This window comes from Netta rufina, assembly GCF_964035555.1.
Source record: "Netta rufina genome assembly, chromosome: 15".
NCBI classification, from domain to species: Eukaryota; Metazoa; Chordata; class Aves; order Anseriformes; family Anatidae; genus Netta; species Netta rufina.
In genome coordinates, this window is record NC_140138.1 from 12,787,826 (window position 1) to 12,799,159 (window position 11,334).

Consider the following 11,334-nt stretch of genomic DNA (forward strand, 5'->3'; position numbering starts at 1 on the left):
GGGGGGGAATGGGGGAATATGGGGGAATATGGGGGAAAATGGGGGAAAATGGGGAGATATGGGGGAAATGGGGGGATATGGGGGAAATGGGGGATAATGGAGGTGTGGGGGAATATGAGGGAATATGGGGAGATATGGGGGAAACGGGGGGAAATGGGGGATATGGGGGTGTGGGGAAATAAGGGGGAATATGGGGGAAATGGGAGATATGGGGGAAAATGGGAATATGGGGGAAAATAGGGGGAAATTGGGGTGTGGGGAAAAATGGGGGAATATGGGTGAAATGGGGGAAAATGGGGGAAATGGGAGTGGGGGGGAGAGAGGGGTTGGGGATGAGGGGGATTGGGGGATGAGGGGCTGGGATTGGGGGGACATTGTGGGGACATTACGGGGGACATTATGGAGAAACATCATGGGAGGACATTATGGGGGGACACATTGCGGGACCCATCATGGGGGACATTATGGGGGGACATGGGGGGACACATTACGGGGGGCATTATGGAGACACCACGGGGAGACATTATGCGGGCACATTGTGGAAGGACATCATAGGGAGACTTTATAGGGAGGACATTTTTAGGGGACATGATGCGGGGACACCATGGTGGGACATTATCAGCGTCGGCAGCGGGGTCTGGGTGGCTGAGCTCTGTCCGTGGTCACCCCCCACACACACCCCCAGCCCCACATCACAGCCCCACACCAAGCTCTCCTCACTCCTTTATTGCAGACGGGGCCGCCAGCCCTCACCCCACACCACCAGCACAGCGTGGGGGCACCCGGCAGCCACCCCCCACCATGTCCCCATCCCAGTGTCCCCATCCCCATCCACAGCAGGTGACAGTTCCCAGCGCCTCCACACGGCGACATCCACATCCCATCCCCGCCTCGGGACCATGGCCACGGACGGGTGGTCTCGGCGGGCTGGGGGCAGCTCCAGGCCCCCCATCACAGCCACTGCAGGGAGAAGGCCTGGCCCAGCCCCATGCCCAGCCCGCTCACCGTGAGGACCTGCGGGACAAAAGGGGACATCCCGAGATGGCAGCGGGCAGAGATCCTGCCCTCACCGCCCCAAAACCCCTCCCTGAGCAGCACCCTCAGCCCCCTGCCAGGGCTGGGGACACCCCTCCAGGACAGGGCACCCCAAGCGGGGCCGCACCTGGTTGTCCAGGTAGGAGAAGGGCTTCTCCTGGCCGTTCAGGAGGACTTTGTGGGGTGGCTCCCGCACCCCATAGATGCTCAGGGTGCCGATGGTGGTGGAGGCAGCCTCAGTGCTGGTGTGGAGGACGCTGGAGGTGAAGATGTTCTGTGAAAGGGGACAATGTGAGCATGAGGGTGGCCAGATGGGGACATTATGGGGTCCCCACGCCCCATCCCTGCCATGTCCCACCTCCGTGGCATTGAACACCAGGTAGGAGTAGCTGCCCCGCTCGAAGGTGTCCAGGCTCTCGCCGTCATCCCAGAAGAGGTCCCCCCAGGCGGTGGCACCTGGGGACAGGGCCACGATGAGGCGCAGGGGGTTCCCTCGGCTGGCCTCGCTGGTGGGCCCGGGTTTCTGGGGTTCAAACACATGGGCACTGTAGGGTTTTGACAGCCCAAAATAGGGTGGGGAGGGCTGCGACCTGCACGGGGGCTGCGACTTGAGGTACTGGGGGGCACGTGTCTCCTCGGGGACAGTCCCCAGCCCGGGGAGGTGGTGGGTGGGAGCTCACCTGGGTGGGCAGGATGGAGCCCTCGCGGAGATGCAGGTTGAGGTGCTCCAGGGGGGCCGACAGCTTCAGCATCTCCCCGCTGCTGTTCACAGAGGAGCCCTGGGCAGGTGGTGAGAGCCAAGGGGGGTCAGGGACACCGTGGGGGCTCAGGAAAAGTACCAGGGAGCAGCCACTTTGGCACCAAGCCCCATGGCCAGCACTGACACCGCAATGCTCCAGCCCTTCTGCAGGCCTTCCCTGCTGAGCAGGGACCACCCAAAACCCAACCGAGCACCATGGTGGCACTCCTCACCGTGTAGAAGTCGTACCACACGCCTCGGGGGAAATAGCCCATCACGGAATCCACCCCGGGCTCCAGCACCGGCGTCACCAGCAGGCTGCGGCCCCACAGGAACTGCCTGTCCAACCCGTACGTGACCGTGTCCTGGGGGAACCTGCGGTGGGACAGAGACAACGCTCGCATCGGCTGCTATCTGCCGTCCAGGTGAATCCAGCACCTCGCCAGCTCTGTTGGGGATGTTCTCACTCAAAGAACAAGGGCCGGGCGACAGTGTCCCCGTGCACATGGGCACGGTGGAATAGCGTGTAGAGGAAGGGCAGGAGGGAGTAGCGGGTCAGCAGCACGTCCTTCATAGCCGTCCTCGCCGCGGGGCTGAACGCTGTCGGGTCCTGGGCCTGGGGGAGATGCGGGGAATCAGCGACTGCCCCAGCCCCAGCCCTGCCAGGCATCCCCCTTCCCGTACTCCACATCCCAGATCCCGCATCCCGCCCGAGACCTTCTCATTCTGGGAGTTGTGGTTGCGGGAGAAGGGGTAGAAGGCCCCGAGCTGCATCCAGCGGGTGCACAGCTCCTCCGAGGTGCTGCCGGAGAAGCCGCAGATGTCGGCCCCCACCAGCGGGATCCCGAAGAGGCTGAAGCTCAGCATCCCTGCGGACACATGGGGATGGATGCTCAGCAATATGCTGGGAGTTTTGGGGTCTGCACCACCTCCCAAATGCGGGATGGGGTGGTGCTGGGGGTCTGCACATGCTGCGGGGAAGGACAGGGCTGTGAGGCCGTGCCACCCACCCGGGATGGAGTAGTACATGTCCTTCCACTGGCTGCGGTTGTCACCCAGCCAGTGCCCCGAGTACCGGCCCTGGCTGGGGAAGGTGGAGCGGGAGATGACGAAGGGGTGCTTCCCCCGGATCTGGATCAAGGCGCTGGAAGGCAATGAGAGACACGGGGCAGGAGGTGAGAGCAGCCCCCTTATCCCTCAGAGGTCAAGGGACAGCTCTGGGGGTACAAGCAGCACAGTCCCCCTCTCCCTAGGATCAGCACCAGGACCAGCCTCACCCACCCAGCCCTCCCCACAGCCACGCACACTCCCCTGCCCTGCTGGGTTACTCCTGTAGCCGAGGCTGTGAGCAGCCAGAGCACCTCCTTTTGGGCCAGGCCCTCAAACCCTAGTCTTTTTCCTACACCGTGCCAGCCCCGAGCAGCAGAATTTCACCCCATCCCGTCCCTAGGGTGCTCGGGTACCTCGCCGTCGCTTCGGCCTCCATCAGCCCGTAGAGGTTGTGCAGGTTGTAGTGCACCGAGGCGCTCTGCTTCGCCGAGGCACACACCGTCTTGGCAGACAGGGAATCGCCCAGCACGGCTGCCGGGAGGGACAGTCACCGTTGGCACGTGGTGGGGGGCGTGGGGACATGCAGCCCCCCATGCTGAACAAGGTGCCCTGCTGCTGGTGCAAACTGAGCGCTGAAAGCTCCCGCGGCCAGTCCCATCCCCGGTACGGCCACAAGCATGCAGTGCTCAGGTACCAGCACATGGAAGCACGGATGGAAACGTTCAGGGGTTGAAACGGAGATGTGATGTCTCTTAAAAATGGTTTTCACTTGGTTTTCAGCGACTTGAGAGCGCGCGGTACCTACCAGCGCAGCCTGCATTTCAGCGCCCTCCTTACCCGGCGTGTACGGGGGGCTGTCGAGCTCTCCCGGCGGGCAGCCCTCCTCAGACCCATCCATGAAGTTGGACGGCTCGTTCATGTCCTAAGCAAAGGAAATCATGGAGCACTTTGTACGGGGAGTTTTTAAGGATCATCAGCATCCAGCACTAACACCAGAAGCACCGGTGGCAGCACCGAGCTCCTTTGCCCAGCATGCACATGGGTGAGCACATCTGTGGGGCTGGTGTCTTGCCAGCACCTGATGCTTGCTAAACACAATAAAGCTGAAAAAAAACATTAAAAGAGGGACAGACGAAGCTCTAGGACTGGGCACTGTCCAACAGGGAGCCACCTGGGGCGAGGGGGCACTTACGATCCAGACGCCGTCAAAGGGCACATGGGCATGGAAGCGCTGCAGGTTCTCCAGCCACCACTGGCGTGTGTCCACGTTGGAGAAGTCGGCAAAGGCCGTGTAGCCAGGCCAGACCTACAGTGAAGGAGCAGAGTGGAGGGTTGAGAGCAGAGGGGGAACACTGTGGGGAAGGAGGTGCCAGGGGGTGTGAGCACGCTGAAGGAGCAGAGACAATAAAACCAATGAGAAAATCCAAGCTGATTGCTTTGAGTGCTGGAGGCTGCGTGTGCAGCATCCCCCTGGGCACCTCAGGGTGCTTTTTCTCCCTGTTTTTAGACTACCAAAAGTTACAGGTGGTGAGGAGGAGTGAGTGGCTGGGAAGGAGGGGATAAACTGGGAAGGAACCGCTGCGGGTCCTGAGCAGATCTGGAGGCACAACCTTGCCTCACCCCAAAAACAGGAAGGGAGAGAAATCAGATGACCGGCCTCAGGCAGAACCACCGACTCCGTTGCACTCATATGACTTCCCCGGGTGCCTCTGCCAGGGCAGGAGCTGGCTCCAGAGGGTAGTGGGGATGCCATGAAGTGAAACACAGAGAGCTGGGAGAGCTGAGAGCACAGCCAGGCTCTGGCCATCAGCCACATGGCTTTTCCTGAAGCAGGAGGGAAGAAATCCTGGCCCTGCTCCTGCCAAACCCCTCCAGGGCTGGGATTTCCCCCGGTTCCTTACCTGCCCGATCAGCGGCTGCCCTTGGGTGGTGTTTATGAACAAACCCCGTCTCAAACCTTCATCAAAAGGCCAGTAGGAGCCCCGCGGGCTGGTGCTGCTGATGCCGGGGTCCTGGGGATGCAGCAGAGGGTTAGTGTCTTTCCCAGCACGGCCCCTTCCCCCTGCGATGCCAGCGTGATTCAGAGAAGACAACCACCACGGGGTCAACCAGAGCCCGCACACGGCGGCTGTTTTGACCAAGAGGAACAGAAACTTGCTTCAACGCTTCCAGGCATGTTTTCTAACAAGTCACTTCTGCAAGTCCCAAGGACCCGTTACAGGGTTTGGGGGAGCGGGGGGATAAATATAAGTCATCATGTGCTTATGCAAGAAACATCAGGTCACGGAGAGGCTGCGAAGAGGACTTCAGCCGGCCAGGGGAACACAACCTTATGCTCCCAGGGTCCGTTTCCAGCCCAGGACCCCCAGAACCCACATCCCGTGTCCCAGCAGCGGGGTGAGGGGACATCACAGCTGGGTCACGAGAGCCCAGCAGCACCCGTGGGATAGCGGGGCTTCCCACAGCAGGCAGCCACCAGCTGAGCAGCCTGACCCCGGCTCTGGTCACCAGTCCCTTTACCCACAGGGGACAAGGACCCCAACACCCTTGGGCTCCCGCAGCAGGCAGGAGCACAGCGTGACAACCTGGCCCATGTCTCAGCAGTCCCTGCCCTTACAGGGGATTTCCATTGGCAGTTTGCAGACACTGGTAAAAATCCCCAGCCCTGGTGCTGGCTAACACCCTGCAGAGACCACCCGGGGCCACCAACTGTCCCCGTGTCCCTGCCCTGCAGCCTGGCCACAAGCCCACGAGCGAGACAAGCCGAGTACCAAGATCATAACGTAGTGCTGCCCGTGCTTGTGGAGATCCTCCACCAGCGAGGGGAGGGAGGCGAATTTCTGGGCATCGAAGGTGAAGTCGCGGTACCCGTCCATGTAATCGATGTCGTTCCACTGCGCGTCCTGCGGGGAAACGGCTCAGAGGCGGGCGGCAGCCCCCAGACCCCAACCCTCCTCCCTCCACGGGACTGGGGGGGGCACCTGTGGGATCTGGAAGTTCCTCATGGCCCTCACGGTCTGCCAGGTCTCGTTGCTGGAGCCGTAGCCCCAGCGGCAGAGGTGGAAGCCGAGCGCCCAGAGGGGCGGCATGGCCGGGAAACCTGCGGGAGGAGACGTGGGGCATCCGAAAGTAACGGCAGCATCGCAGAGGGATGGGGAGGAAGGGGAGAGGGGGAACATCATGGTGTGGACACTCACCTATCACCTCCTGGTACTGCTGGATGACCGCGTTGGGGTCAGGCCCCAGGAAGATGTAAAAATCCAGCACCCCCCCGATGGTCCTCCAGGTCAGGGCCGGAGCGGGCTGCAGGGCCACCTCTGTGCAGAGCGGGGACAGAACCACAGTGGGACGTGGGGAGCAGCCCCGGGACCCCGATCCCACAGTGGGGCGAGGCGGCACTGCTACAACACTCAGCCTCTGGCAGAGGAGAGGAGAAACCCTGCCTTGCCCTGATCGAACACCGAGTGGATATCAGGAGGCTTAAACCATCACGGACTGGGGAGATACTGGTTTATACAGGGAGGGAGCTCCCTTTTCAAAACGTGCCCTGTAAGCTGAAGGCTGTGCCGCTCTCCCAGCTCCCACCTGATGAGTGAGCGCACGCATCCCTCACATCCTCCCCCAAACCTCCTCGTAGGCGAATAATGAATCGAGAGCTACTTGTACGGGAGAGCACACAGCACCCAGGGCTTTTCACAGGGCTGAGCCCTCAAACCTCAGCCGCTGCATTCCCCCGTGCTCATCCTGGGGAGGGAGCATTGCTGCAACAAAGCGCAGCTGGAGCCCCAGTGCTGTCCCAGCTGGCTGCTGGAGGGGACGGGTGGCTGCCGGTGCCATCCCCAGCACGGCAGGACCCCCGGGGAGTTATCAGCAGGAGGATGCTGCAGGGCACAGCTGGCACGGCGGGCACAGCTGGGGACAGCAGGCGGCATCCCCGTCCGTGCTGGGGTCACCCCTGCTGCCAGCCTCGGGGTGAGGCTGTTTGGGGCAGCCGGGGAGCAGGCACAGAGCCGCACACAAGGGACTTGCTTTTCCGACGGCAATTCAGCAGCTGGGCGTGTGGTTAAACTGCTCGGCAGTTGCTAAAGAGCCTGGCTTTAGCCAGGAAACAGATGGCTAAGCTCAATAACGGAGCCAGCAAACCACATCGTGTCCCTTTTATGGCTTCCTCCTGCCCCGAGTTCCTGCAGCCGCCCCGGGCACCTACCCATGGCGTTGCTGTTGAGGAGGAAAACCCCGTGAGCATCCCCGCCCTCCTCCAGCAGCAGGTAGAAGGGGTGAGCGCCGTACAGGTTGAACGATTCCTGCAAGCAGAGGTTGCCCGGTGAGAAGGGGAGCCCGGAGCCGTGACACTCGGGCTAACCAACGTCCCCAAGCCACTTCTGCTGCCCGGTGCCAGCCACCACCCAGCCTGGCATCTGTCACCCCATGGCCGAGGACGGTTTTGGAGGTGGCAGCCCCAGGAGAGTGCTTGAGGGGTGTTTTGCAATCGCACCCAACTCCTCCCCAGCATCTCCCCGTGACCACCCCCTGTCCCTGCTGGCTCCAAGGCTCCCCTCAGCAGCTCCCTGCCCCGGGGGTACCGTGGGGGAGACGTCGCGGGCCCAGAGGGTGAGGGTGCTCCAGTCCAGGCTGTGCAGCAGGGTGCTGCGGTGCTCCCCCAGCCCGTACAGGAACCTGGAGGGCAGCGCCGTGGAGATCTGCAGGAACTGGTCGGCAAAGATCAAGGGGGCCACGGTGGTGTTGAGCCTGCCAGGGCGACACAGAGGGGACATTAATCCTCGTGCCTATCGGGGATGCTCCCTTCCCTCTAGAAGCATCTCCAGGGCAACGAAACAGCATGTGCCATCCTACATCCACACCCCAAATGTCTTTGGCAGGTGGCAAATTGGGGTTTTGGGGAAGGTGAGGCACAGCCTGCCCCCCCCGAAGCTTCCCCCAGCACGGCACAGCCGTTCATTTGACACCAGCAGCTTCCACCGAGGTTATTATTAACCATCGAGGCAATGTGGCCAGGGGGTTCTCCGCCTGCTGCCTCTGATAAGCAGCTCCCAAGGAAAGGAGAGACCACAGGGCCTGGCGGACAGGAGCGAGGAGGAAAGGACATGGTCCCCAGGGGCTGCTGGAGCTCAGCAATGGGGCTCAGCATGGGCAAAGCCACGGAGGGGACTGGAGCAGCACAGCAAAGCCACCAGCAGTCCTTTTCCCCTAAATGCCTGAGCCCAGGGCTTGCTGGGGGTTGCCACAGCTCGGATAACTCTCTAAGGACACCCAAAACCAAGGCCAAGCAGGCAAAGCTGCAGCCCTTTGGTGGTTCCTTCCCTGAGCCACCAAGTGCCTTACTGGTGGTGCTTCGGGGACCTGCACCCCATGGCTGTGCCTTACTTGAGACACGATTTTGGGCTGCTGGGTGACCCCGGTGAGGATTTGGGGCACCGTACAGCTTTGGGGAGAGGCGCTGATGTCACCCAGCCCTGCATGGCCACGTTTCCACGCCAAGTGGCCAGGCTGTGCCCCTGTGTGAGCACCACTGTCTGTGGCAAGGCTGAAGGCAATGAGTAACCATCAGCTGGAGATGCCACCAGGAGTTTTTCCCTAAGGAAAACCCCCAGGGGGGCACGCAGGAACCTGCTGGGAGCAGGCAGGGCTTTCCCCGTGCCCAGAATGCAGGAGCTCTTACAGCACCGTCCCCGTGTCTCGGCGCCGCAGCAGCAGCCCAAAGGGGTCCTTGGAGAAGTCCAGGCTGTAGATGGGGTTTTCTGCTCTCTTCTTTGCCCGGGGAACATCCAGAGGAACCTCATACCGGGGGTTGGCCGCATCGGTTATCTGTGGGGGGGGAGAGAAGATGCTTTCAAGATCAGCTTGGCAAGAGGGCAAAGGGTTGGAGATGCTGACTGAGGCCACGCACGGCCATGCCAGGAGCAAAGCAGCTGCTGGTCCCACTCTGAGCAGGGGACAGCCACCTACAGATGCGGCACGGAGGGTGCCAGGGGACAGCAGCACGGTCACAAGCCCTGGCAGGGAACCAGAGGCACGCTCACCTTGACGTGCAGCCGCGTGTCCGTCTCCAGCTCCACATCCAGCCGCAGCACCCCGATGTCCCGGGGGTAGTAAGCCTTCTCTCTGCGCACCAGCAGCCCCGCCATGCCCAGCGCCGTCTGGTTGAGGCTCTGCAGGGCGTAGCTGGGGAAGTTGGGGGGGTAAAAGCACCAGGGCACCCCCCTCGTGCCCCCCGCTGCCGGGGGGGTCTCGACGAAGCAGCACCCCCGGCCCTCGCAGAGCTCCCGGGTCACCACCACGCTCCGCTCGGGGTAGCAGTCGAAGCGGTGGCTCTCGGGGACCTGGTGGCACTGGGAGGGTGGCGCGGGGCCGTGCCAGCCCCCAGACACTTGTCGCAGCACCCAGACGGTGACGGCGCTCAGCAGCACGGCGCTCAGCAGCAGCCCGCTGCCCACCCACCACGGGGCCAGCCTGCTGTGCTCGGTGGGTGTCGGGGTGTCTGCATCCTCCTCCTCCTCCTCTTCCTCCTCTTCATCCTCCTGGCTCAGCACCAGCCGTGGCACTGCTGTCCTCAGCTTCTGGTACAACTTCATCGTCCTGGGGCTGCGGGGGAGAAGGACGGAGGTGTGGGTGAAGGAACCAGCCAGGGGAAGCTCACCGGGATGGGGTCTCTGTGCCCGATGCCCCCATTTTAGGCAGAGCATCCTGCAGAGGCTTAAATGGGCACTGCAAACCCACAGCACAGAGGATGGCTTTGCCTGGAGCTGCCCATGCCAGGCTGGTTCTGACCCCACCAGGGAAAATTGAGACCCTGCCACAAGGCTCTCCTGGAGCTCCCCACCTTGGCTGCTGTCAGAGCATCCCCTCACGGAGTTTTGCTCAGGCCTGAATTTACGGGATGCAGCGTTTCCAGAAGCTGCAAGCAAAACCAAGCCCCCTCCACCCATCGGAGCACAGCCGTGGTGCTGGGAGCAGGAAAGGGCAGAGCCTCCTCTGTCCTGAGCCTCCTCTGCTCCGAGCATCCCCTGCTCACACCCAAAGCCCTGAGTCAGACGTTTTAGCCCGGAGAGAGCTGGACAAGGGCTGGCAGGGAACGTGCTGTCAGTCTTTGCCTCCCACTGATAAAATACAATTTCAGAAACCTCTCAGGCAAACATTTTCCAGCCTGGAAGTGGAGAACCCCCCCTCGTGCTGCCTGCAGGGAGCAGTCCCAGCCCTATAAATACGGCCACAACTTTTTTTTTCCCCTCCGCCTTCTGCCGAAGCGCTCGGACCCCCCTCACCTCCACCGTGCGATCTCAAAAGGCGCCGTGCAATCTCAGCAGCAGGGATTTCACTGGCAAGCAGATCTCCTTCCCCATGAACCCTCCCCCGGCTCCAACACCAAAACATCCCAGCCCGCCGGGGCCTGGCTGTGAGCCCCCACAGCGGCAGCGCCCACCCCGCAGCACCCCGAAGGGTGCTGTGCCCCCACCCCGGGGGGTGACAGCGGGATCAGGACCCCACGAACACCCTCGCACCCCGCATGCACCCCCAGGCCCCATAGCACGCCACCAGCCCCCGCACCACCCAGGCCACCCATGACGCCTGCGTGCGGCGGTGGCGTTTTGGGGACAAGGAGGGGGACACGGCCGGCCCTGCCGAAACGCATGGAGGGTTGGGGGGCCCCAGCCCAGCCCGGGGAGGCAGCGCTCCGGCCGTGCCAGGAGCTTACTTTCACGTGTCTCCTCTTGACATTGGGGCTGCGTGCGGGCAGAGCGTGCGGGCAGGGCTCCCAGCGCTGCGGCTCTGCCCGCTGCGCCGTAAAACCCCGACAAGGCGCCCGGCGCCTACCGCTCTCCTCTAGTAGCAGCGCCAGCACGCGCCTCGTGGCCGCCTCCTCGGCTGCTTTGTGCTCTTTTCAGACGTGTTCATATCCAGACAGCCGCACCCAGCGCTGTTCGGAAGCCCCGTGGAGGGGGATATGGGGGGTGAGCGGTGTTAGGGGTTTAACCGTACGGCCGCAGGGTCTCCAGCCCCTACACGCGCCTCCAGCCCCCCGCCTCGTCCTCAGGGTTCAGCCAAAGCAGAGGGTGGGAGGGACGGGGAATCGCGGTGCCTGAGCACACAGCAGGTGGGTGAGACCCACAGCAACCCACAACCCCAAAGCAAGCCCCGAATTCTGCCCTGGGTTTCACCAAGTGCCCCATCTCCCACGCTCGTCTGGCTGCCGAGCACGTGGAAGTGCGTGCTCCCGCCCAGGGCTCCCCGCTCTCCTGGGACCGGGGAGCTGCTCGCTGTTTACTACCGAAGGCCACCGCGGTCTAAAGGTCAGCGGCGAAGGCCAACAGACCTTTGGAGCAGAGCTGCTTTCTCCAGGGAACGAAAATCAAAAGCAGGAGCAGGCGGGGGGCAGGTCGCTTGCCCCAGAAGCAGAATCTCAAGCAAAATCCCCCGTGTCGTAGGGGACCCTCAAACCCCGACCCCGCCAAGAGAGGGGGAACAACCCCGGGCTGCTGGGAGGCAGCGGG

General features: G+C 62.6%; 1 protein-coding gene across 1 annotated transcript; it reads right to left on the reverse strand.

Moving 5' to 3' along the window:
• Positions 1–720: 720 nt before the first annotated feature.
• LOC311215029 (lysosomal alpha-glucosidase-like) lies at positions 721–10,667 on the reverse strand. Its single transcript, XM_084295983.1, has 20 exons — positions 10,539–10,667; positions 8,866–9,427; positions 8,505–8,650; positions 7,408–7,573; positions 7,032–7,128; positions 6,022–6,141; positions 5,806–5,924; positions 5,596–5,727; positions 4,726–4,836; positions 4,017–4,130; positions 3,662–3,746; positions 3,238–3,355; positions 2,785–2,918; positions 2,492–2,643; positions 2,242–2,390; positions 2,008–2,149; positions 1,716–1,814; positions 1,394–1,558; positions 1,163–1,309; positions 721–1,014 (listed from the first exon to the last, which is right to left on the reverse strand). Exons 2-20 carry the CDS (start codon positions 9,415–9,417, stop codon positions 952–954), a joined length of 2,811 nt encoding a protein of 936 aa, XP_084152109.1. The 5' UTR covers positions 9,418–9,427; positions 10,539–10,667; the 3' UTR covers positions 721–951.
• Between the last annotated feature and the right edge of the window lie 667 nt (positions 10,668–11,334).